The sequence below is a fragment of the Heptranchias perlo genome, chromosome 1 (assembly GCF_035084215.1).
Source record: "Heptranchias perlo isolate sHepPer1 chromosome 1, sHepPer1.hap1, whole genome shotgun sequence".
Classification (NCBI taxonomy): domain Eukaryota; kingdom Metazoa; phylum Chordata; class Chondrichthyes; order Hexanchiformes; family Hexanchidae; genus Heptranchias; species Heptranchias perlo.
This window is the reverse complement of record NC_090325.1, coordinates 23,045,320-23,073,055: the sequence shown is the minus strand read 5'-3', so window position 1 is coordinate 23,073,055 and position 27,736 is coordinate 23,045,320. Positions and strand designations below refer to the sequence as shown.

Genomic DNA, 27,736 nt, shown 5'->3' with positions numbered 1-27,736 from the left:
TGAAATTGTTTGATTTTAGTTTGCTCAAATGTCAGATCTGGATCTGGCCTTCATGCTGATTTGCCCAAATCTGCTTTGCATCAACGATAAGTGGCTGGATAACTGCAGCCTTTTATAGCTCCACTTAATCCCTCCTTACATTATTCATTCTAGATTGCAGAGCTTGGGTTTCTCTAAATTTTCTACATAGCTCATTCGCTTTATGTTGCTCATCAATGCACAATATGCTGCTTTTGTGGTGTGATGATGAGAATTGAACACAATATTCCAATTACAATTTGGGCTTTTGCTCAACACTTTTAACTCATGTTTACAGCAAACGGGAATTTTCCATTAGCAGATCATATTTCCTATGAACCAAAATCTGCACCCTATGTAAATGTAACCTGAGAGGGCTAGCATGCCACAGGACTAACAATTACGCCTTAATTAAGATGTAATGCATTGGAGACCATGTTTATTTTTTTTATTCGTTCATGGGATGTGGGCATCGCTGGCAAGGCCAGCATTTATTGCCCATCCCTAATTGCCCTTGAGAAGGTGGTGGTGAGCCGCCTTCTTGAACCGCTGCAGTCCATGTGGTGAAGGTTCTCCCACAGTGCTATGTGGGATGACCATCATGCTCTAGTGTAAACTGATAAGTTTCATATTTTCAGACTGTTAATTCAGGTTAAAACTAATAGTCAGATCTATTTATAAGTAAAATATAATAAAGAACCAAAGGAAGCAACAGAAAACTTTACATTTATCTTTAACATAGTAAAATGTGCCAACAGCACTTCATAGAGGCACAGGGAAAATGTTCTTTCTTTGGCCACAGAGAGCAAGATTACGAGGGGTGACCAAAGACTTGGGCAAAGAACTGGGTTTTAAGGGGGTGGACAGGCTGAGGGGTTCAGATCAGGGAATTCCAGAGAGCGGGATCTAGGCATCTGACGGCACAGCCCACCAATGGTGGGACAAAGCGAGAGAGGTGCAGAATAAGCCAGAATCATAAGAACAGAGAATTCAAGAAATGTAGTAGGGCTGAAGGAGCTAATAGAAATAGGGAGGGTCAAGACTATGGAGGGATTTAAAGACACAGCAAAATACTTGAAAAACAATAAAGATGAAATCAGTCCATCCAAGTTGAACAGATCCTCTTTAAAATGTATTTCTTACATAGTACAATAATCTGCAATGTATTTCAATGTAGACATTCCCATAATGCTGTTTGTACCAGTGCCGCAAAACCCGCAGAGTGCAAGAGTCAACTCCAGAAAAATGAACCAAACTGTACTAAGATTGGTAGCTTTTTATAAAACCTAGGATCACATATACTTTTTGTTTACAGATTTATCAACTTGTCCTCCACTTGCCAGCAATCAAAAGCATTCCCATTGAAGACAGGGGTCTACAAATAAAATACCCATTATCTTTCAACGGTCCAAAAATTTGACTATTATGTAGAAACAAGCTTCTGCATCTTGACTAATCTACAGATCAAAGGACCTTGCAGACAACTGAGCTCGGTCTCCATTTTGCAGCTGAGTAAGGAAAGACAACTTCCATCTTAACTCCAAAGATTTGTAAAACACATTTACCTTCCACATCTACCGCCATATAAAAACATATATGATGCAGAAACTTTCCTTATTTGATGCAGGATGTAAGCTCTGTTCCTGCCACATACGGCTTGATCACTGCGTTATAAAGCTTCAGCATAACCTCTGTGGACTTGTACTCCACACATCTGGCTATATATCCAAATATTCCATTTGCTGAATGAACAGGCTCATAAGAACATAAGAACATAAGAAATAGCAGCAGGAGTAGGCCAATCGGCCCCTCGAGCCTGCTCCGCCATTCAATAAGATCATGGCTGATCTGATCCTAACCTCAAATCTAAATTCATGTCCAATTTCCTGCCCGCTCCCCGTAACCCCTAATTCCCTTTACTTCTAGGAAACTGTCTATTTCTGTTTTAAATTTATTTAATGATGTAGCTTCCACAGCTTCCTGGGGCAGCTCAGCTACGTGACAAATCACAACTCGCCAAATGTGGCAGTGTGACTGTGCAAACAGTCTGGATAAATCTTCCAGAATGCACTAGTGCCACTCTCTGCAACCAATCTATGTAATACAACTCCCAGAATTCAGATTAAGGCTGTCTCCCTTCTGCATCTAATGAACCATTTTGGAGATGGGGGGGGGGGGGGGTGGGGGGGGGAAGGCACATAACCCACAAGAATCTTTTTTTATGATTGAAAGCAATTCTAGACATTCACAGAGTGGGCCAGGACTTGCTGTTTGTAACCTTTGTCCCCACCCAACATCTCACACCCTTGGAAAAGGATCGACAACATTTCAATGCCAGGAGGCCATTATTAAGACTGTGAAGATAAATGCAAATTTGTTTTTTTATATTAGAATATCAAAACAATGTAAAGCATGAAGTTTGTGCTTTATCTGAGATATCAGAGTATCAGCGTATCATAGGATGGTACAGCACAGGAGGAGGCCATTCTGCCCATCATGCCTGTCCCTCTTTGAAAGAGCTATCCAATTAGACCCATCCCCTTGCTCTTTCCCCATAGCCCTGTAATTATTTTCCTTCAAGTATTTATCCAATTCCCTTTTGAAAGTTACTATTGAATCTGCTTCCAGCACCTTTTTAGGCAGTGCATTCCAGATCATAATAACTCGCTGCGTAAAAAAATGTTTCCGCATGTCGCCTCTGGCTCTTTTGCCGATCACCTTAAATCTGTGTCCTCTGGTTACCGACCCTTCTGCCACTGGAAACAGTTTCTCCTTATTTACTCTATCAAAACAGTTCATAATTTTGAACACCTCTATCAAATCTCCCCTTAACCTTCTCTGTTCTAAGGAGAACAACCCCAGCTTCTCCAATCTCTCCACATAACTGAAGTCCCTCATCCCTGGTACCATTCTAGTAAATCTCTTCTGCACCCTCTCTAAGTCCTTGACATCTTTCCTAAAGTGTGTTGCCAAGATTTGAACACAATACGCCAGTGTATTATAAAGGTTTAGCATAACTTCCTTGCTTTTGTACTCTATGCCAGGATCCCATATGCTTTCCTAACAGACGTCTCAACTTGTTCTGCCATCTTCAAAGACTTGTGTACATACACCCCCAGATCTCTCTGTTCCTGCGCTCCCTTTAAAATTGTACCATTTAGTTTATGTTACCTCTCCTCAATCTTCCTACGAAAATGAATCACTTCACACTTCTCTGTGTTAAATTTCATCTGCCATGTGTTTGCCCATTTCACCAGTCTGTCTGTGTCCTCCTGAAGTTTGTTACTATCCTCCACATTGTTTATTACATTTCCGAGTTTCGGGTCATCTGCAAATTTTGAAATTATACCCTCTATACCCAAGTCCAGGTCATTAATATATATCAAAAGGGGCAGTGGTTTTAATACTGACCCCTGGGGAACACCACAGTACATTTTCCTTCAGTCTGAAAAACAACCGTTCACCACTACACTTTGCTTTCTGTCTCTTAAAAATTTTGTATCCACGCTGCCACTGTCCCTTTAACCCCATGGGCTTCGATTTTCCTTACAAGCCTATTGTGTGGTACTTTATCAAATGTCTTTTGAAAGTCCATATACACAACATTAACCAAATTAACCCTCTCCGTTACTTCATCAAAGAACTCAAGCAAGTTAGTCAAACACGATTTTCCTTTAAAAATCCATGCTGATTTTCATTTATTAGCCCATACTTTTCTAAGAGGCAATTAATTTTGCCCGGATTATTGTCTCTGAAAGTTTCCCCATTTCTGACATTAGGCTGACTGGCTTGTAATTGCTGAGTTTATCCCTCTCCCCTTTTTTGAACAGGGGTGTAATATTTGCAATCCTCCAGTCCTCTGGCACCTTCCCCATATCTAAGGAGGATTGGAAGATTGTGACCAGAGTCTCCGCAATTTCCACCCTTCCCTCAATAACCTAGGATGCATCATTTCTGGACCTGGTGACTTTTCTACTTTGAGTACTGCCAACCTTTTAAGTATCACCTCTTTATCTATTTTTATCCTTTCCAATATCGCTACTACTTCCTCCTTTACGGCTACAATGGCAGCATTCTCTTCTCTAGTGAAGACAGATGAGAAGTATTCATTTAGTACCTCAGCCAGGCCCTCTGTCTCCACAAGAAGATCTCCTTTTTTGTCCCAAATCGGCCCCACCCCTTCCTTTGACTAACCTTTTACTACTTATATGTTTACAAAAAACTTTTGCGTTTCCTTTTATGTTAGCAGTTAATCTATTCTCATTCTCCAGTACAGCTACAACACTGGCATCTACCCGACAATGTGGAAAATTGCCCAGGTATGTCCTGTCCACAAAAAGCAGGACAAATCCAATCCGGCCAATTACCACCCCATCAGTCTACTCTCAATCATCAGCAAAGGGATGGAAGGTGTCGTCGACAGTGCTATCAAGCGGCACTTACTCACCAATAACCTGCTCACCGATGCTCAGTTTGGGTTCTGCCAGGACCACTCGGCTCCAGACCTCATTACAGCCTTGGTCCAAACATGGACAAAAGAGCTGAATTCCAGAGGTGAGGTGAGAGTGACTGCCCTTGACATCAAAGCAGCATTTGACCGAGTGTGGCACCAAGGAGCCCTCGTAAAATTGAAGTCAATGGGAATCAGGGGGCAAACTCTCCAGTGGCTGGAGTCATACCTAGCACAAAGGAAGATGGTAGTGGTTGTTGATGGAGGCCAATCATCTCAGCCCCAGGGCATTGCTGCAGGAGTTCCTCAGGGCAGTGTCCTAGGCCCAACCATCTTCAGCTGCTTCATCAATGACCTTCCCTCCATCATATGATCAGAAATGGGGATGTTCGCTGATGATTGCACAGTGTTCAGTTCCATTTGCAACCCCTCAAATAATGAAGCAGTCCGAGCCTGCATGCAGCAAGACCTGGACAACATCCAGGCTTGGGCTGATAAGTGGCAAGTAACATTCGCGCCATACAAGTGCCAGGCAATGACCATCTCCAACAAGAGAGAGTCTAACCACCTCCCCTTGACATTCAATGGCATGACCATCGCCGAATCCCCCACCATCAACATCCTGGGGTAACCATTGACCAGAAACTTAACTGGACCAGCCATATAAATACTGTGGCTACAAGAGCAGGTCAGAGGCTGAGTATTCTGCGGTGAGTGACTCACCTCCTGACTCCCCAAAGCCTTTCCACCATCTACAAGGCACAAGTCAGGAGTGTGATGGAATACTCTCCACTTGCCTGGATGAGTGCAGCTCCAACAACACTCAAGAAGCTCGACACCATCCAGGACAAAGCAACCCGCTTGATTGGCACCCCATCCACCACCCAAAACATTCAGTCCCTTCACCACCGGCGCACTGTGGCTGCAGTGTGCACCATCCACAGGATGCACTGCAGCAACTCGCCAAGGCTTCTTCGACAGCACCTCCAAACCCGCGACCTCTACCACCTAGAAGGACAAGAGCAGCAGGTACATGGGAACAACACCACCTGCACGTTCCCCTCCAAGTCACACACCATCCCGACTTGGAAATATATCGCCGTTCCTTTATTGTTGCTGGGTCAAAATCCTGGAACTCCCTTCCTAACAGCACTGTGGGAGAACCTTCACCACACGGAGTGCAGCGGGTTCAAGAAGGCAGCTCACCACCACCTTCTCAAGGGCAATTAGGGATGGGCAATAAATGTCGGCCTCGCCAGCGATGCCCACATCCCATGAACAAATAAAAAAAAACTCTCTCTTTGCCCCCTTATTCCCTTTTTTAGATCTCCTCTGATCTTTCTGTATTCAGCTTGGTTCTCTACTGTATTATGAACCTTACATTTGTCATAAGCTTCCTTTAGTCATCCAGGGAGCTCTAGTTTTGGCTGCCCTTCCATTCCCCCTTGTAGGAATGTGTCTACTCTGTATCCAAACCAACTCTTTCTTGAAGGCCTCTCATTGTTCAATTACTGTTTTGCCTACCAATATCTGATTCCAATCCACCTGGGCAAGATCCCTTTTTAACTAACTGAAATTAGCCCTCCTCCAATTAAGTATTTTTGCATTTGATTGTTCCTTGCCTTTTTCCATAACTATTCTGAACCTAATGATATTATGATCGCTGTTCCCCAAATGCTCCCCCACTGAAACATGTTCCACCTGCCCCAAACCATTCCCCAGAACTAGATCCAGTGCTGCTCCCTTCCTCACTGGGCTGGAAACACACTGTTCAAGAAAGTTCTCTTGTGCACATTTCAGGAATTCTTCCCCCTCTTTGCCCTTTACACTGTTACTGTCCCAGTCAATATTAGGATAATTGAAGTCCCCCCTTATCACTACTCTATTGTTCTTGCATCTTTCTGTAATTTGCCTGCAGATTTGCTCCTCTGTCTCCTTCCCATTATTTGATGACCTATACTATACACCCAGAAGCGTAATAGCTCCTCGATTGTTCCCTTAATTCTAACCAAATAGATTCTGACTTTGACCCCTCAACTACATCATCCTTTTCCAGTGCTATAATAGTTTTAAAAAATGTATTCATGGGATGTGCGCGTCGCTGGCAAGGCCGGCATTTATTGCCCATCGCTAACTGCCCTTGAGAAGATGGTGGTGAGCCGCCTTCTTGAACCGCTGCAGTCCGTGTGGTGAAGCTACTCCCACAGTGCTGTTAGGTTGGGAGTTCCTGGATTTTGACCCATGAAGGTGACGATGAAGGAACGGCGATATATTTCCAAGTTGGGATGGCGTGTGACTAGGAGGGGAACATGCAGATGGTGTTGTTCCCATGTGCCTTGTCCTTCTAGGTGGTAGAGGTTTGGGAGGTGCTGTCGAAGAAGTCTTGGCGAGTTGCTGCAGTGCATCATGTAGATGGTACACACTGCAGCCACTGTCCGCCAATGGTGGAGGGAGTGAAAGTTTAAGGTGGTGGATGGGGTGCCAATCAAGTGGGCTGCTTTGTCCTTTGATTAATACTGCCACTCCCCTCCTTTCTTTCCTTCCCTATCTTTCCTGAATACCTTGTAGCCAGGAATATTAAGTACCCAATCCTCCCCTTCTTTGAGCCAGTTCTCTGTTATTGCCACCATATCATAATCCCATGTGGCAACTAGAGCCTGCAGCTCACCAACCTTATTTGCTACACTACGTGCATTTACGCACATGCCTTCTCAACTCATTTTAGTTTGCCTCGCATTTGCCCCCTATCTGATCCCTCCTATTTCTGAACTCTTTCTTTACTCTAGTGCTATTTGTCCCTTCCAGTTCTCTGTGCACCTTGTTTCTCCTCTCTAATGTTTCATCCTGGTGCCCAACCCCCTGCCAAATTAATTTAAACCCTCCCCCACAACACTAATTAATCTCCCCCCAAGGACATTGGTCCCAGCTCTGTTGAGGCACATCCCATCGATCTTGATCAGATCTTGCTCCAGAACTGGTCCCAATGCCCCAGAAACCTGATGTCTTCACTCCTGCACTATTTCTCCAGCCACACATTTCCCTGTCTTATCCTACTATTCCTATACTTACTTGGGCATGGCATTGGGAGTAATCCAGAGATTACTACCTTTGAGGTCCTGCTTTTTAATTTCCTCCCTAGCTTCCGAAACTCTGACTGCAGGACCTCGACACTTTTCCTTCCTATGTCATTGGTTCCCACATGGAGCACGACTCCTGGCTGTTCCCCTTCCCCCCCTCAAAATGTTCTGCACCCTCTGAGGTAACTCTAACAAGAAAAAATATGCAACTATATTCAGGGAGTTGCTTATTTATGCAACTACATCATGTGACAGTGGTATGTGTAGGGAACAAATTTACATGATTGGCACCCCATCCACCACCCTAAACATTCACTCCCTTCACCACCAGCGCACTGTGGCTGCAGTCTGTACCATCCACAGGATGCACTGCAGCAACTCGCCAAGGCTTCTTCGACAGCACCTCCCAAACCCACGACCTCTACCACCTAGAAGGACAAGGGCAGCAGACACATGGGAAAAACACCACCTGCATGTTCCCCTCCAAATCACACACCATCGCGACTTGGAAATATATCGCCGTTCCTTCATCGTCACTGGGTCAAAATCCTGGAACTCCCTTCCTAACAGCACTGTGGGAGAACCTTCACCACACAGGCTACAGCGGTTCAAGAAGGCGGCTCACCACCACCTTCTCAAGGGCAATTAGGTATGGGCAATAAATGCTGGCCTCACCAGCGACGCCCACATCCCATGAACGAATAAAAAAAAAACTTATCTACTTGCCATTAGCAAGAAAAAGATTATTTATTTGATTTCCAGGATTCAATCAAAATCACATACTTCATTATCTCTGAGCACATCTCACACAAACCTCTATTCAAAAAATTTCAGAAGCTATGTATAGCCATCCCCCACCTCAGCAACTGTTTCATCACATTGTGATCTCTTACTGTCACTAAGCAATGCCATGAGAGATTCACCAGTAGGTATGATGTCTGCTTGCCTCCAGTCCTGTAGAGCCTCACCTGTGGTCAATGGTTTCTTCATAATGATAGCCAGCACCCTACAAATTTTTTCCCTGGTCTTCTCACTCCAGCACATATGCCATCTGGCCCAACAGGTTTGTTGGTTTTCAGTTTCTTTAACTATCAAGTACTTCTGCACCACTGACTTCAATATCCTTTAGGGGAGATGTCCAAAGCACAGCATGTGAGCTCCTTCCAACCAGTGTGTAAAGCTCCGACCGCTTCCATTTGTCAAAGCTGATTTTGACTTCAGCTCTTTAAACTTTCTGTGCCCGAAAGACTGGAAAAGGCTGCTCTCCAATTGGTGGATTTTGACCAATCAGGAAGCACGCTTCTTGTTCAAATCAGAAATCAGCTTTTACCTGTCCTCCAACACCAGAAGCTTTAAATCTTACAAGCTTTCAATGCTGGCACTGATTGTTAGCTGATTGGCACTGAAATCCAGAGTTGACTTACCAATTTCAGAATATCTCATGTAAAAAGGATGTGGAAAAGGATGATTAAACCCTGGGCCATTCTTATCAAGCTCACAATGTTACAAGCTTTTTACATGCATAGAGTTACATAGAATTTACAGCACAGAAACAGGCCATTCGGCCCAACTGGTCTATGCTGTCACTTATGCTCGGCACGAGCCTCCTCCCACCCCTCTTCATCCTTCTATCCCTTTCTCCCTCATGTGCTTATCTAGCTTCCCCTTAGGTGCTATTCACCTCAACTACTCCTTGTGGTAGCGTGTTCATAGAATCATAGAAAAATCATAGAAAATTTACGACACAGATGGAAGCAAATTGACCCATCGTGTCCGCACCGGCTGAAAATGAGCCACGCGGCCTGATCCCACTTTCCAGCATTTGGTCCGTAGCCTTGTAGGATGTGGCACATCAAGTGCATGCCTAAGTACATTTTAAATGAGTTGAGGGTTTCTGCCTCTACCACCCTTTCAGGCAGCGAGTTGCAGACCCCACCACCCTCTGGGTGAAAATTTTTTTCCTCAGCTCCCCTCTAATCCTTCTACCAATTATTTTAAATCGATGCTCCCTGGTTATTGACCCCTCTGCTAAGGGAAATAGATCCTTTCTATCCACTCTATCTAGGCCCCTCATAATTTTGTACACCTCAATTGAATCACCCCTCAGCCTCCTCTGTTCCAAAGAAAACAACCCCAGCCTATCCAATCTTTCCTCATAGCTAAAATTCTCCAGTCCTGGCAACATCCTCGTATATCTCCTCTGTACCGTCTCTAGTGCAATTACATCCTTCCTGTAATGAGATGACCAGAACTGTACGCAGTTCTCAAGCTGTGGCCTAACTAGTGTTTTATACAATTCTAGCATAATCTCCCTGCTCTTATATTCTATGCCTCAGCTAATAAAAGAAAGTATCCTTTATGCCTTCTTAACCACCTTATATAACTGTCCTGCTACCTTTAGGGATCTGTGGATATGCACTCTAAGGCCCTTCACTTCCTCTACACCTCTCAGTATCCTCCCATTTATTGCCTTGTTTGCCCTCCCCAAATGCATTACCTCACACTTCTCTGGATTGAATTCCATTTGCCACTTTTCTGCCCACCTGACCAGTCCATTGACTTTCCTCCTCACTATCAACCACATGGTCAATTTTTGTATCATCTGCAAACTTCTTAATCATGCCCCCTACATTTAAGTCTAAATCATTAATATATACCACAAAAAGCAAGGGACCTAGTACTTTGTTGAACAGTCTGCCAAGTGGGACCTTGTCAAAAGCCTTGCTAAAATCCATGTAGACTACATCAAATACACTACCCTCATCGACCCTTCTTGTTACCTCCTTAAAAAATTCAATCAAGTTAGTCAGACACGACCTTCCCTTGAAAGCTTGAAAGTTGAAGCTCTTGGAATAAAAGGGGCAGCGGTAGCATGGTTACAAAATTGATTAAGTGACAGGAAACAGAGAGTAGTGGTGAACAGTTGTTTTTCGGACTGGAGGGAGGTGTACAGTGGTGTTCCCCAGGGGTTGGTACTAGGACCATTGCTTTTCTTGATATATATTAATGACTTGGACTTGGGTGTACAGGGCACAATTTCAAAATTTGCAGATGACACAAAACTTGGTAGTGTAGTGAACAATGAGGAGGACAGTGATAGACTTCAAGAGGACATAGACAGGCTGGTGGAATGGGGGGACATGTGGCAGATGAAAATTAACGCAGAGAAGTGCGAACTGATATATTTTGTTAGGAAGAACGAGGAGAGGCAATATAAACTGAGGGGTACAATTCTAAAGTGGGTGCAGGAACAGAGAGACCTGGGGTTATACGTGCACAAATCGTTGAAGGTGGCAGGGCGGTTTGAGAAAGTGGTAAAAAAAGCATACAGAATTGGCTAAGTGACAGGAAGCAGAGAGTAGTGGTAAATGATTGTTTTTCAGACAGGAGGGATGTGTACAGTGGTGTTCCCCAGGGGTCGGTGCTGGGACCACTGCTTCTCTTGATATATATTAATGACTTGGACTTGGGTGTACAGGGCACAATTTCAAAATCTGCAGATAACACGAAACTTGGAAGGGTAGTGAACAGTGAGGAGGATAGTGATAGACTTCAAGAGGATATAGACAGGCTGGTGGAATGGGCGGACATGTGGCAGATGAAATTTAACGCAGAAAAATGCGAAGTTATACATTTCGGTAGGAAGAACGAGGAGAGGCAATATAAACCAGAGGGCACCACTCTAAAAGCGGGACAGAACAGAGAGATCTGAGGGTATATGTGCACAAATCATTGAAGGTGGCAAGGAAGGTTGGGAAAGCAGTTTAAAAAGGCATACAGGACCCTGGGCTTTATAAATAGAGGCATAGAGTACAAAAGTGACGAAGTCATGATGAACCTTTATAAAACACTGGTTTGATCACAACGGGAGTATAGTGTTCAGATCTGGGTACCGCACTTTAGGAAAGATGTGAAGGCCTTAGAGAGGGCACAGAAGAGATTTACCAGAATGATTCCAGGGATGAGGGACTTTAGTTACATGGGTAGACTGGAGAAGCTGGGGTTGTTGTCCTTGGAACAGAGAATTTGTGAGGAGATTAGATAGAGGAATTCAAAATCATGAAGGGTCTAGATAGAGTAGATAGAGAGAAACTGTTCCCACTAGCGGAAGGTAGTGGTTGTTGGAGGCCAATCAACTCAGCCCCAGGACATTGCTGCAGGGGTTCCTCAGGGCCGTGTCCTAGGCCCAACCATCTTCAGCTGCTTCATCAATGACTTTCCCTCCAATATAAGGTCAGAAATGGGGATGTTCGCTGATGATTGCACAGTTCCATTCACAACCCCTCAGATAATGATGCAGTCCGTGCCCGCATGCAGCAAAACCTGGACAACATCCAGGCTTGGTCTGATAAGTGGCAAGTAACATTCGCACCAGACAAATGCCAGGCAATGACCATCTCCAGTGAGAGTCTAACCACCTGCCCTTGACATTCAATGGCATTATCATCGCCGAATCCACCACCATCAACATCCTGGGGGTAACCATTGACCAGAAACTTAACTGGACCAGCCATATAAATACTGTGGCTACAAGAGCAGGTCAGAGGCTAGGTATTCTGTGGTGAGTAACTCACCTCCTGACTCCCCAGAGCCTTTCCACCATCTACAAGGCACAAGTCAGGAGTGTGATGGAATACTCTCCACTTGCTTGGATGAGTGCAGCTCCAACAACTCTCAAGAAGCTCGACACCATCCAGGGCAAAGCAGCCCGCTTGATTGGCACCCCATCCACCACCCTGAACATTCACTCCCTTCACCACTGGCGCACTGTGGCTGCAGTGTGCACCATCCACAGGATGCACTGCAGCAACTCGCCAAGGCTTCTTAGACTGCACCTCCAAACCCGCGACCTCTACCAATAGAAGGACAAGAGCAGCAGGCGCATGGGAACAACACCACCTGCACGTTCCCCTCCAAGTCACACATCATCCCGACTTGGAAATATATCGCCGTTCCTTCATCATCGCTGGGTCAAAATCCTAGAACTCCCTACCTAACAGCACTGTGGGAGAACCTTCACCACAGGGATTGCAGCGGTTCAAGAAGGCGGCTCACCACCACCTTCTCCAGGGCATTTAGGGATGGGCAATAAATGCTGGCCTCACCAGCGATGCCCACATCCCATGAACGAATAAATGAAAGGGTCAAGAATCAGAGGGGATATATTTAAGGTGATTGGCAAAAGAACCAAAGGTGACATGAGGAAAATCTTTTTTACACAGCGAGTGGTTAGGATCTGGATTGCACTGCCTGAGAGGGTGGTGGAGACAGATTCAATCATGGCCTTCAAAAGGGAACTGGATAAGTACTTGAAAGTAAAAAATTTGCAGGACTATGGGAATAGCGCGGTGATTAGAACTGGCTGGATGCTCTTGCATAGAGCCGGCGTGGACTTGATGGGCCAAAGGGCCTCCTTCTTGCTGTACCCTTTCTATGATTCTATGATTATAATATTATTTTTAGGAAGTAGTTCCAGGACATATTCATTAAATATTGCAACCACTTTCTCTTCTTCAAATTATCATTATGAACTCTAATTCCTGTCTAACTGTCCTTAGTATTATGATACTGATTTTTAAAATTAGTATTGTGTTTACCATTCTTTGTATTTTGATCTCTGAGGCCCTTCTTGCAACTTTATAATTTCTTCTAACCTGTTTGAAATATTCTTGTACATCCCACAGTTTCCCCCTTTCCTTTTGCCCCCTAGGTTAGTAATAGATTGTTTCTCGTTCTTATTTCTTTTTTAATTTATCCATTGATCAATTCATTTGCTTTAACTCATCCACTTTGGACCCAAGAAAGATAAATCAGAGTATTTTCTAAATGGTGAGAAACCAGGAAAGGGATTTGGGAGTCCAAGTACACAAATCATTAAAAGCCAGTAGACAGGTACAAAAAACAATCAAAAGGCCATCTCAAGTGGGCTAGAGTGCTAAGGGGAGGAATTATGCTCCAGTTATCCAGAGCCTTGATCAGAGCTCATCTGGAGTACTGCATTCAGTTTTGGGCACCGCACCTCAGGAAGGGTATACTGGTCTTGGACGGAGTGCAGTGCAGATTAACCAGAAATATACCGGGGCTTTGAGGGTTAAATTATGAGGACAGGTTGATTAGCTTGGCTTGTATTCCCTTGAGTATGGAAGATTTAGAGGTTATCTGATTGAAGTGTTTAAAGTGTTAGGATTTGATAGAGTAAATACGGATAATCTATTTCCTTTGGTGGGTGAATCAAAAACAAGAGGACATCATTTTAAAATTAGAGCTAGGCCATTCAGGAGCAAAATCAGGAAGCACTTCCAACCCAATAACCTCTCCATCACCAAGACCGCCTACCTTCACCTCTGTAATATCACCCGTCTCCGCCCCTGCCTCAGCTCATCTGCTACTGAAATCCTCATTCATGATTTTGTTACCTCCAGACTCGACAATTCCAATGCTCCCCTGGCTGGCCTCCCACCTTGCACCCTCCGTAAACTACAGCTCATCCAAATCTCTGCTGTCCGTATCCTAACTCGCACCAAGTCCCTTTCACCCATCACCCCTGTGCTGGCTAAACTACATTGGCTCCCGGTCCAGCAACGCATCAAATTTAAGATTCTCATCCTTGTGTTCAAATCCCTCCATGGCCTCGCCCCTCCCTATCTCTGCAACCTCCTCCAACCCAACAACCCTGCGAGAAATCTGCATTCCTTGAATTCTGGCCTCTTGCACATCCCCGATTTCCTTTGCTCCGCTGTTGGCAGCCGTGCCTTCCGCAGTCTAGGCCCTAAGCTCTGAAATTCCCTCCTTAAACCTCTCCTCCTCTCCACTTCTCTATCTTTCTCTCCTCCTTTAAGACGCTCCTTAAGGCCTACCTCTTTGACCAAGGTCACCTTTCCTAATATTATGTGGCTCGGTGTCATATTTTGTCTGATAACATTCCTGTGAAGTGCCTTGGGAAGTTTTACCTTAAAGGTGCCATATAAATGCAAGTTGTTGTTGTTGTCTAAAATCTGATAACTCAGCATGGTCACACACCAGGAATGGAACCCGTGACCTTCCTGGCAAGTAAGTTCCACGCTAGAGGTTATGAATCACGGGAGAGGGAACAGCCACTGAATTAAATTCTTTTAATCTAATCCCAAACCTACAGGTAAGTGGGGGGGCCAGCAGTCCCAAGGTTTAACTGAACAAAGGGTGGGCATTGTTAGAAAAAAATATCTCAAACCCAGTATTTTAAGACTCACTTCCAAGAGCTGTGCAGATAAGGTCAGGTGACACTGTTCACATCGATCCCAGGTTATTACTGACCTCCAATCTGTCACCCTTCTGATTGTATCGATTTGTCTCCTCTCCCACTAGACACTATGATTCATGCAGCGACTAGGCTGCAGCCAGCGTCCCTAGAGCCAGGACCAAGACAGCGCAGTGTCCGTGTCTCAGCTGATGAACTGCAAACCGCTGCAGCGAGAAGGAGAAACGGGAAACACCGAGCTGGCGTCTTGCTTACTGGCCTGCAATAAGCTGCCCGGGTGTTAGAGCCGTATTATTGTTATTTTAATAGACTGGGATGGGGGGGGGGGACCGAGTATTTAAATAATATAGATCAGCTTCCTAGTAAAACACCGGCAGAGCAACACTGGGCTGTCAGTGAAAGCTCCTCCTTGGACAGTTTGGCTGGATACCCAGCGGAGTGGGTGGTCCGCTTTAACTCAACGCCCTGTTTCAGTGCTGCCCTGACGCACACACGCAGGATACTGGTCCGCTCTTTACTGTATTTGGTATTCACCGTCTGCTGCCAGCAACAGACGATCAATAAATTTTAGTCTAGCTGTGGTTTTCCTGGTTAAAAACCTCAGCCCCAACCCCACCAACACCATCGACCCCACCCCACCCCCGGGTCTTTCCTTCATCTTTTATTCTTGAAAAAATATTTTTGCTTTTTTTTTAATACAAAGAAATGGAAATGCTCCGGGTGTTTTTTTTTTCGGATGATGGATTGTCCGGTAGTTAGCTCAGTGAGCAGGGACTAGTTGCCAAGGGCTGGACAGGGTCTGAATCAGCAGAAAACGCCGAGTGATGCTGGAACAATCAGAAGGTGGCTGAAACCTTCACTCCCATCACACAGGGAGCCGTGGGGAGGGGATTCTCTCCGCCCCACACCCTTCATTAGTTTGAAACAAAGCATGGAGGTGAAGCTCATTTGCAGGGTTTTAACATTTCTTTTATATTGTGATTCACTTTGCTTACCAACACATCCACACGGTGCATAACAACAATCACTGCACTTCAAGATCATTTGCGTAATGGGAAGCCCTTTGAGGTATCCCTGAATGATCTGATAAGACACTGTATAAGTGCAAGTCTTTCCATGTGTACAGTGCAGTATAGAATCATAGAATTTTACAGCGCAGAAGGAGGCCATTCAGCCCATCACACTAATGCCCACTCTCTCAGAGAGCCATCCACTTAGTCCCATTCCCCTACCCTTTCCCATACCCACTTCCATTTTAAATGGTATCTTTGGGTAGTGAGTGAGCCTTACTGAGTGGCTGGAACTGTGGACCACCCTGGAGTCTGATTCCAGGTATGGACAGAGTGTCTGGACCTGCTGTATCAGGGCCTGGTGGGTTTGGGCTGTGCCAACTGGGTTATTTTTTTTAAAAAACAGTCTACGATCTTGAGCGGGCTGGGTTGCATTTATGATGAGGTTCATCATGACTAAACATGTCAAATTCCATTTTAGTACAATATACCGCAGCTGCTGCAAATCTGAAATAAATTAGAAAATGCTTGAAATACACAGCAGGTCAGGCAGCATCCGTGGGGAGAGGAAGGTAGGGTTAAGGTTTCAGGTCGATGACCTTTGGTCAGAACCATTTTTATGACATTGGATCCTATGGTTTTCCCCAATGCTTTGGAGATAACATTCTGTGATTCTGTCTATTTTTTCAGTGAAAACCGCAAAACGGTGGCCCCGTTCATGACTGCAAGTACTTAATGGCAATTTGTTGCTGACAAAAAATAATTAAAACACTAGGCGGGTCAACTGAGCTTTTCCTCAATAACAACACCAGTTAGATCAGTCTCACTGCCCGCGTGTAGCTCATTTATGCACGGATTATATTTCCCAATCGCTTGTTTGCAAAATAAAAATAACGTCCCTTTGAAAACAAAGCGAAAAGACTTGACTGGGTGAGATCAGGAATACTCAGAGACCTGCTGAGTTTCACCAATCTCTTTGTTGGACAGGAGATGAACAGCTCGAATCTAAAAAGAGGTCCGATTTGGATTTTTTTTTACACAGTGAAAATGTTTCCCCTTCACCAAAGGGAATCGTGTAGGTATTGCACTAGTTGACAGCAAAGCTTAACAACAAGCCCGTCGTAACAGCTGCTGTTTTGACCCGGGAGGCATAGCCGAACACTTCAGTGAAACTCGATCAGTGTCAGTCTAATTATAAAACCGTTTAATACAGCGAAAGCAGCACAGTGACCTGCCATGATGTGTAAGATTGGGGGAGAAGGAAGCGGTCCCCATATGAAACTTGTCTATTGCATTTTCAAGAGAGCAGTAATTTCAGGTTCACTTCTATAGCCTTTAATACAGCGCTCACCGTCAGCAAGGTACCCAGACACCTAGACAAATCAACCGGGTCCCAAACACCCTCCTGACCAAGACTCGTATTCTAAATCATGATTGTACAATTATTGAAAGAAATCTCAAATTGGTGGAATTAATGACAGTTACAAATTAGTCGATACATTATATGCACCTTAATTCAATAGGTTCAGTGCTGTCGGTCCCTAGCTGAATGCGACGCACCCATAGCCAGTCAAATCTCACAAAACATGATGACAATTTACAAAATTATTTATAGGAGACCCTATTTAGCAATGTCTAACTCTTCATCTGGTTTAGGGCAATGCGATCACGTTGCTAATTTTCTGTGATATAATGTATAAATAATTCAAATACTGCACAGGCTGACACATCCGAGCCACACAAAGGATTATTCCCTTGTTGTTGGAGGAGGGAGGGGGGTGAGATTTTAGGTCTTTTGAAGGTTGGGTATAGTATTTTAAATAGAAGGGAAGCGAGGAGCACCCTGCTCCTTCCTACATGCAGCGTTTACCGAACGAGCTATTACGGTACAGCAGTTTATTTTTGCAAACGGATTATTGCAGCTTCACTACCGAACATTAGCAGATTGAAAAGAAATAAGCACTAAAAAAAAAGAATCCACCTTGAAATCCTGCAATACTCACACGACTAATCTAGAGATGATCCATGAGACCATGGCGGTTGGAAGGGGGTTGTTTGTCTGTAAGCGAGGGAGGAGTTTCCACTCCAACGGAACCAGGGCTCAACCATTTGTCTGTTTCGTCACCGATGCCGCCAAGTCCAAGTGTTCAGAGAAGGGATAATAAATAGAGGGGTAACGGCCATTGCCTTCCTTTTACAGGGCAACTTGCACTGTATGAGAGAAAAGTTGCCTTCTCAATCTTCTCTTATCTCAATAGATAAGGGACAATCTATATGGCCGCTCAGAGCCTAGTTATTGCCCTAATATACACCATATAAAGCAAACTGTCAAAGGTGAATCAATTGGTACATTGTGTTTTTATTCCTGACTGAGGATTATCTAGTGTGTTAAATTGGAATCAATGATTAATTGCTACTCAATTCAATTCCTTTTTCACAGTTACGTCTAACAAAGCAGATGATGCATAGCAACATCGGTATATAAAATAATGAAAGGGCTGGATTGCATGCCTATTGATAGATTATTTCAGTTTGACAGATTGGGGAGGACTAGGGACCATGCTTTTAAATTACATAAAAGTAGGAATAGAATCATAGAAGTTTACAACATGGAAACAGGCCCTTCGGCCCAACATGTCCATGTCGCCCAGTTTATACCACTAAGCTAGTCCCAATTGCCTGCACTTGGCAAGCTAGTCCCAATTGCCTGCACTTGGCCCATATCCCTCTATACCCATCTTACCCATGTAACTGTCCAAATGCTTTTTAAAAGACAAAATTGTACCCACCTCTACTACTGCCTCTGGCAGCTCGTTCCAGACACTCACCACCCTTTGAGTGAAAAAAATGCCCCTCTGGACCCTTTTGTATCTCTCCCCTCTCACCTTAAATCTATGCCCCCTTGTTATAGACTCCCCTACCTTTGGGAAAAGATTTTGCCTATCGACCTTATCTATGCCCCTCATTATTTTATAGACTTCAATAAGATCACCCCTAAACCTCCTACTCTCCAGGGAAAAAAGTCTCAGTCTATCCAACCTCTCCCTATAAGTCAAACCATCAAGTCCCGGTAGCATCCTAGTAAATCTTTTCTGCACTCTTTCTAGTTTAATAATATCCTTTCTATAATAGGGTGACCAGAAATGTACACAGTATTCCAAGTGTGGCCTTACTAATGTCTTGTACAACTTCAACAAGACATCCCAACTCCTGTATTCAATGTTCTGACCAATGAAACCAAGCATGCTGAATGCCTTCTTCACCACCCTATCCACCTGTGACTCCACTTTCAAGGAGCTATGAACCTGTATTCCTAGATCTCTTTGTTCTATAACTCTCCCCAACGCCCTACCATTAACGGAGTAGGTCCTGGCCCGATTCGATCTACCAAAATGCATCACCTCACATTTATCTAAATTAAACTCCATCTGCCATTCATCGGCCCACTGGCCGAATTTATCAAGATCCCGTTGCAATCCTAGATAACCTTCTTCACTGTCCACAATGCCACCAATCTTGGTGTCATCTGCAAACTTACTAACCATGCCTCCTAAATTCTCATCCAAATCATTAATATAAATAACAAATAACAGCGGACCCAGCACCGATCCCTGAGGCACACCGCTGGTCACAGGCCTCCAGTTTGAAAAACAACCCTCTACAACCACCCTCTGTCTTCTGCCGTCAATCCAATTTTGTATCCAATTGGCTACCTCACCTTGGATCCCGTGAGATTTAACCTTATGTAACAACCTACCATGCGGTACCTTGTCAAAGGCTTTGCTAAAGTCTATGTAGACCACGTCTACTGCACGGCCCTCATCTATCTTCTTGGTTACCCCTTCAAAAAACTCAATCAAATTTGTGAGACATGATTTTCCTCTCACAAAACCATGCTGACTGTTCCTAATCAGTCCTGCCTCTCCAAATGCCCGTAGATCCTGTCTCTCAGAATACCCTCTAACAACTTACCCACTACAGATGTCAGACTCACCGGTCTGTAGTTCCCAGGCTTTTCCCTGCCACCCTTCTTAAACAAAGGCACAACATCTGCTACCCTCCAATCTTCAGGCACCTCACCTGTAGCTGTCGATGATTCAAATATCTCTGCTAGGGGACCCGCAATTTCCTCCCTAACCTCCCATAACGTCCTGGGATACATTTCATCAGGTCCCGGAGATTTATCTACCTTGATGCGCGTTAAGACTTCCAGCACCTCCCTCTCTGTCATATGTACACTCCTCAAGACATCACTATTTATTTCCCCAAGTTCCCTAACATCCATGCCTTTCTCAACCGTAAATACCGATGCAAAATATTCATTTAGGATCTCACCCATCTCTTGTGGTTCCGCACATAGATGACCTTGTTGATCTTTAAGAGGCCCTACTCTCTCCCTAGTTAGTCTTTTGCCCTTTATGTATTTGTAGCAGCTCTTTGGATTCACCTTTGCCTTATCTGCCAAAGCAATCTCATGTCCCCTTTTTGCCCTCCTGATTTCTCTCTTAACTCTACTCCGGCAATCACTATACTCTTCAAGGGGATAGAATAGACTGGATATTAGGTGGTTCTTCTTTTCCCAGAGGCTAGTGAGCCTCAGGAATGCATTGCCGGCTGGTGTGGTGGGTGCTGACTCACTGCGTACCTTCAAGAGGGAGCTGGACCGGCTCCTGACTGGGGCAGAGATCACATCATACAAAAGGTAAGTGATTTCATAGTTAATGTATGCGTGGTCCATGTGATTTCCTGGAATGGTTTTGATCGCCTGAGGGGGTTGGAGAGGAATATTCCAGATTGTATTTCTGCCTTATTGGCCCTGGATTTTGCTGGGTTTTTTGCCTCTCGCAGAAGATTACATGGCTGGGGGCTGGGGGAGGGTAGGAAGTGTTGAGTCATGATGCTCCAGGTATCATGAGTGTGGGGTAGGCTTGTTGGGCCAGCTGGTCATTTCATGCCTGTCATTTCATGTTCATAACATTAACCGTGATTAATTTGAATAAAGTGTCAATCGGCCTTTCTGAAAAGTGACATGTCTGTAATCCTTCTTACACATTGGTCAAAGGTAGGGCAAGGTAGGCTCGCTGTGAATCCCCACACTTATCACAGTTACATGCAATTTTGCATAAAAATTCCTAGAGGGAATGAAAATGCCATTTTATGAGCAGATCAGTTATCCTAGTCAAAAAGTTAGTATGCGGTATGTTGGCTTTTATTGCTAGGGGGATAGAATATAAAAACAGGGAGGTATTGCTGCAGTTATATAAGGTATTGGTGAGACCGCACCTGGAATACTGCATACAGTTTTGGTCTCCATACTTAAGAAAAGACATACTTGCTCTCAAGGCAGTACAAAGAAGGTTCACTCGGTTAATCCCAGGGATGAGGGGGCGGACATATGAGGAGAGGTTGAGTAGATTGGGACTCTACTCATTGGAGTTCAGAAGAATGAGAGGCGATCTTATTGAAACATATAAGATTGTGAAGGGGCTTGATCGGGTGGATGCGGTAAGGATGTTCCCAAGGATGGGTGAAACTAGAACTAGGGGGCATAATCTTAGAATAAGGGGCTGCTCTTTCAAAACTGAGATGAGGAGAAACTTCTTCACTCAGAGGGTAGTAGGTCTGTGGAATTTGCTGCCCCAGGAAGCTGTGGAAGCTACATCATTAAATAAATTTAAAACAGAAATAGACAGTTTCCTAGAAGTAAAGGGAATTAGGGGTTACGGGGAGCGGGCAGGAAATTGGACATGAATTTAGATTTGAGGTTAGGATCAGATCAGCCATGATCTTATTGAATGGCGGAGCAGGCTCGAGGGGCCGATTGGCCTACTCCTGCTCCTATTTCTTATGTTCTTATGTTCAAAGGTAACAAAATGGAAAAAAAAATATTGCTTCGAATTAAAATAAGCAATGTGCTATTACTTATTCAAAATAATAATTAATAATTCAAATCCTGTTCATTGGAGCATGTATAATAATGTAGAGCAAAATAATCCATTCCGGGCATGCGAGATGGGATTCGAGAAGCACAAGTACATCACATTCTCAGTGGCAAACTCCAAACTCAACTTGGGAATAAAACCAGAAAATGCTGGAACCGCTTGACAGGTCAACCAGTAACCCCAAAAGAAAAGTTAATTTTTTGGGTAGGAAACATTAACCCTTTTCTCTCCTTTTAGATTGTTTAATCTCTTATGCATTTCCAACATTTCCTGTTTTTATTTCAAAATTTTTTTTGTGGGGGGGGCAGGTGGGCGCTTCCCCTCAAGCAGTCATTCATTCTGATCGCCTGCCAGAGATATTTCTTAAAACTGTGAGTCCACCTTTCCTCTTTTCTTCCACTCTGATGGCCAGTGGCTAGCTGTCCTAAAGAGAAAGCTGACTTTTCTGGCTCAGTTTTCTCCTCTAACCCTAATGTTGACGAGCGTGCCAAAGAAACTATCTCTACTGATCCATTTTATTTTGCCATCATGACCAAAACTAAGGTTTATCTCATCCACGTCTGTGTGGATCCACCACACTGCGGATTCCAATAAGACCTCTAAATCCCAATGGCATCCTTTATCATTGAATCGTACAGCACAGAAGGAGGCCATTCAGCCCATCCTGCCCAAAACAGGTGGGAAGCTAAATATCAGGGTTTTGAAAGAGGTGGCTATAGAGATAGTGGATGTGTTGGTTGTCATCTTCCAAAATCCTATAGATTCTGGAATGGTTCCTGCAGATTGGAGGTAGCAAATTTAACCCCACTGTTTAAGAAAGGAGGCAGAGAAAAAACAGGGAACTACAGACCTATTAGCCTGACATCAGGAGTAGGGAAAATTCTAGAATCTATTATAAAGGATGTGATAACAGGACACTTAGAAAATAATAATAGGATTTGGCAGAGTCAACATGGATTTATGAAAGGGAAATCATGTTTGACAAACCTATTGGAGTTCTTTGAGGATGTAACTAGTAGAATAGATAAGGGGGAACCAGTGAATGTGGTGTATTTGGATTTTCAGAAGGCTTCTGATAAGATCCCACACAGGAGGTTGGTGAACAAAGTTCGAGCACATGGAATTGGGTGTGATATACTGGCATGGATTGAGAATTGGTTAACAGACAGAAAAGAGAGTAGGAATAAACAGGTATTTGTCAGGTTGGCAGACTGTGACTAGTGGGGTACCGCAGGGATTGGTGCTTGGGCCCCAGCTATTCACAATCTATATCAATGATTTGGATGAGGGAACCAAATGTAATATTTCCAAGTTTGCTGCTGACACAAAACTAGGTGTGAATGTGAGTTGTGAGGAGGATGCAAAGAGGCTTCACAGGGATATAGACAGGCTAAGTGAGTGGGCAAGAACATGGCAGATGGAATATAATGTGGAAAAATGTGAAGTTATCCACTTTGGTAGGAAAAACAGAAATGCAGAGTATTTTTTAAATGGTGAGAGATTGGGAAATATTGATGTTCAAATGGACCTGGGTGTCCTTGTACATGAGTCACTGAAAGCTAACATGCAGGTGCAGCAAGCAATTAGGAAGGCAAATGGTATGTTGGCCTTTATTACAAGAGGATTTGAGTAGAGAAGTAAAGATGTCTTACTGCAATTATATAGGGCCTTGGTAAGACCAGACCTGGAGTATTGTGTACAATTTTGGTCTCCTTACCTAAGAAAGGATATACTTGCCATAGAGGGAGTGCAACGAAGGTGCACCAGACTGATTCCTGGGATGGCGGGATTGTCGTATGAGGAGAGATTGAGTAGACTAGGCCTGTATTCTCTAGAGTTTAGAAAAATGAGAGGCGATCTCATTGAAACATACAAAATTCTTACAGATCTCGACAGGGTAGGTGCAAGGAGGATGTTTCCCCTGGCTGGGGAGTCTAGAACCAGAGTCACAGTCTCAGAAGAAGGGGTAGGCCATTTAAGACTGAGATGAGGAGAAATTTCTTCACTCATGGGGTGGTAAATCTTTGGAATTCTCTACCCCAGAGGGCTGTGGAGGCTTAGTCATTGAGTACATTCAAAACGGAGATCGCTAGATTTCTAGATATTAAAGGCATCAAGGGATATGGGGATGGTGCAGAAAAATGGCGCTGAGGTAGAAGATCAGCCGTGATCTTGTTGGATGGCGGAGCAGACTTGAGGGGCCGGATGGCCCACTCCTGCTCCTATTTCTTATGTTCTTATCAGGGCCCTATACCAGTTGTAGGACCCCGGTTGCAATTTTCACAGAGAAATGGATGAAGCATGCAAAGGGCCTATTAGTTCCGTTCTTTCCAGGTGTTAGGAGGCCTAGCCAAAGGTCCTCAAAGGGACCAATGCAGGCCACTCTGAAAAGGTAAATTTTGTTTTTTTTAAAAGATTTTGGGACTGGGAGGAGCACTCCTCCCCCCCGTGAACATCCCCCCCACCCCCCCCCTCCCCGCCCCCCCAACAGGACCTACCTGCCAGCCAGATCTATGCAAAAGCCAGCCATTCTTTTGAGATCTGAAACCAGTAAACTGAAGCGGAATGCCCATTTGGGACCCGCAGCCCACCAAAAAAATTCAAATGAGGCCGCAGCCTGAACATGTTGGGCCTCCTGACTCTGGCCTTGTTAAGGCGCTGAGGACTCACAGCCGACACTGCGTCCGTTTTGGGCTGGAACTGAAAATCTTCACTAAAACGACTTGAAAACTTACTGAAAAACTCAGTTTGCTACTGACATCATAATTGCTTGACTATTTGAATTAATTCCTAAATGCGGTTTTAAACGGTCACAGAAGATTCATCCAAACACATAGTCATTTCTCAGTTAACTCACCAGTAGCAGCTTTGCAGCTTTTTAATTAAATTGTCGCTTTCCAGCTGGAATTGTCAGGTTCACTCAATCCAAACTCCCAGAAGCTATAATGAAGCCTTCTCCATCACATCATGTTAATGCAACTTCATCCTATTCCCTGGTGTAAAGGCCCTGGCAACCCATGACTACATTGCCAGCGCTGCCTACAAATGAAGGTTTATCCTGTGACATCACTCCAGCTGTTACCTTTTTCCAAAATAAGTAATAGAAAATGCTGGTTACCCACAGTGGGTTAGTCAGTACCTGTAAAGAGAAAAGACTGGTGCAACATTTGGAGTTTTTACGCTTCATCAGAAGTGCACTTTTATCATCTTTGCTGGTGATTACAGCAAGACAACCTCGGGCTATGGGGAAAGAGCAGGGTAGTAGGACTAATTGGGTCGCTCTTTCAAAGAGTCGGCACGGCCACGATGGGCTGAATGGCCTCCTTCTGTGCTGTATGATTCTATGATAACCCATCCTGGGATGGTAGGACTGACATATGAGGAGAGATTGGGTCGACTAGGCCTATATTCACTAGAGTTTAGAAGAATGAGAGGTGATCTCATCGAAACATATAAAATTCTAACAGGACTAGACAGACTAGATACAGGAAGGATGTTTCCGATGGCTGGGGAGTCAAGAACCAGGGGTCACAGTCTCAGGATACGGGGTATGCCATTTAGAACTGAGATGAGGAGAAATTTCTTCACTCAGAGGATGGTGAACCTGTGGAATTCTCTACCACAGAAGGCAGTGGAGGCCAAGTCATTAGATGTATTCAAGAAGAAGGTAGATATATTTCTTAATGCTGAAGGGGTCAAGGGATATGAGGAGCTGTATAAAACACTGGTTAGGCCACAGCTGGAGTACTGTGTGCAGTTCTGGTCGCCACACTACAGGAAGGATGTGAAGGATGTGAAGGAGGGTGCAGAGGAGATTCACCAGGATGTTACCAGGGCTGGAGCGCTTCAGCTATGAAGAGAGACTGGGAAGATTGGGTTTGTTTTCCTTGGAGCAGAGGAGGCTGAGGGGGGACATGATTGAGGTGTACAAAATTATGAGGGGCACAGATAGGATGGATACTAAGGAGCTTTTTCCCTTCGTTGAGGGTTCTATAACAAGGGGACATAGATTCAAGGTAAAAGGCGGGAGGTTTAGAGGGGATTTTAGAAAGAACTTTTTCACCCAGAGGGTGGTTGGAGTCTGGAACTCACTGCCTGAAAGGGTTGTGGAGGCAGGAACCCTCACAACATTCAAGAAGCATTTGGATGAGCACTTGAAATGCCATAGCAGACAAGGCTACGGACCAAATGCTGGAATATGGGATTAGAGTAGACAGGGCTTGATGGCCGGCGCGGACACGATGGGCCGAAGGGCCTCTATCCGTGCTGTATAACTCTATGACTCTATGACTATGATTGCACAGTGTTCAGTTCCATTCGCAACCCCTCAAATAATGAAGCAGTCCGAGCCCGCATGCAGCAAGACCTGGACAACATCCAGGCTTGGGCTCATAAGTGGCAAGTAACATTCGCGCCAGATAAGTGCCAGGCAATGACCATCTCCAACAAGAGAGAGTCTAATCACCTCCCCTTGACATTCAACGGCATTACCATCGCCGAAACCCCACCATCAACATCCTGGGGGTCACCATTGACCAGAAACTGAACTGGACCAGCCATATAAATACTGTGGCCATGAGAGCAGGTCAGAGGCTGGGTATTCTGTGGCGAGTGACTCACCTCCTGACTCCCCAAAGCCTTTCCACCATCTACAAGGCACAAGTAAGGAGCGTGATGGAATACTCTCCACTTGCTTGGATGAGTGCGGCTCCAACAACACTCAAGAAGCTCAACACCATCCAAGATAAAGCAGCCCGCTTGATTGGCACCCCATCCACCATCCTAAACATTCACTCCCTTCACCACTGGTGCACTGTGGCTGCAGTGTGTACCATCCACAGGATGCACTGCAGCAACTCGCCAAGGCTTCTTCGACAGCACCTCCCAAACCCACGACCGCTACCAATAGAAGGACAAGAGCAGCAGGCACATGGGAACAACACCACCTGCACGTTCCCCTCCAAGTCACACACCATCCCGACTTGGAAATATATCGCCGTTCCTTCATCGTCGCTGGGTCAAAATCCTGGAACTCCCTTCCTAACAGCACTGTGGGAGAACCGTCACCTCACGGACTGCAGCGGTTCAAGAAGGCGGCTCACCACCACCTTCTCAAGGGCAATTAGGGATGGGCAATAAATGCTGGCCTCGTGAGCGACGCCCACATTCCATGAACGAATAAAAAAAAAACAATATGTTAAAAGCATAGAGGTTTTTTCCTCCCAGGATGAAGGAGCAGCAATGAAAATCTTTTGAAAAAATACAAACAGTGACTCCTCTATTGACTCTTTTGGCAACATATATCGCCGTTCCTTCATCATCGCTAGATCAGAATCCTGGGATTCCCTACCTCAGATCATTGTGGGAGGACCATCACCACAAGGTCTACAGGGATTCGAGGATAAGGCTCTCGACTAACTGCTCAGGACAACTAAGAATGAGCAATAAATGCGGTCTTGCTCGTGTCCCTCACATACCAAGAACAATTTTTTTAAAATTGCATGGTATGGTACTTGACCATACCAGACCAGGAAGGTCCCAGGTTCAAACCCTGCTGCGTTAGCTGGTCCAAGCTGTGGTAGCAACTGGGTACTGCAAATAGCCTTTGGATCCCTGAACTAAGAAGGGTTTCCACTTCTGATTGCAGTCCAGTGACTTCTGATGGAAAGGCTGTATGTGTGGTCATCAGGTGAGGACAGAAACAGGCCTGACTGTGATACCTTGCCAGGATCAATTAGCCTGCCAACACTTACTGTTTATGGTCACACCTGAATAATGGTCATTTGACAAGGTACCGGAGGCTGCCCAGTACCAGCATGAGTCACTGCCTTTACAAGAGAAGGGGAGAAAATGGGGAAAAAAAGCATGAAGGCTATTTGGTGTATAGAAGTTAGGCATTGGTAAATAAAATAGTTTTATAAAAATCAACTGCTGTCATTCAGTGGGTGTGCATGCAAAACCTAGACCCAGTCAAAATATTGGCGGCAGTGTTTAAGATGCTT

The 27,736-nt window shown here is 44.6% G+C and overlaps 1 protein-coding gene across 2 annotated transcripts in view; it reads right to left on the bottom strand.

Moving 5' to 3' along the window:
- Nucleotides 1-17,870, bottom strand: part of LOC137320587 (receptor expression-enhancing protein 1-like) — a 94,874-nt gene extending 77,004 nt beyond the window's left edge. Inside the window, exon 1 of one of the 2 annotated variants that reach the window (XM_067982283.1) lies at nucleotides 17,796-17,870. In XM_067982283.1, coding sequence (XP_067838384.1) covers nucleotides 17,796-17,827 — 32 coding nt within the window. In that variant the 5' untranslated portion in view covers nucleotides 17,828-17,870. Of the gene's footprint in view, nucleotides 1-17,773 lie in introns of both variants that reach the window. The other variant, XM_067982302.1, reaches the window with a different exon arrangement.
- Between the last annotated feature and the right edge of the window lie 9,866 nt (nucleotides 17,871-27,736).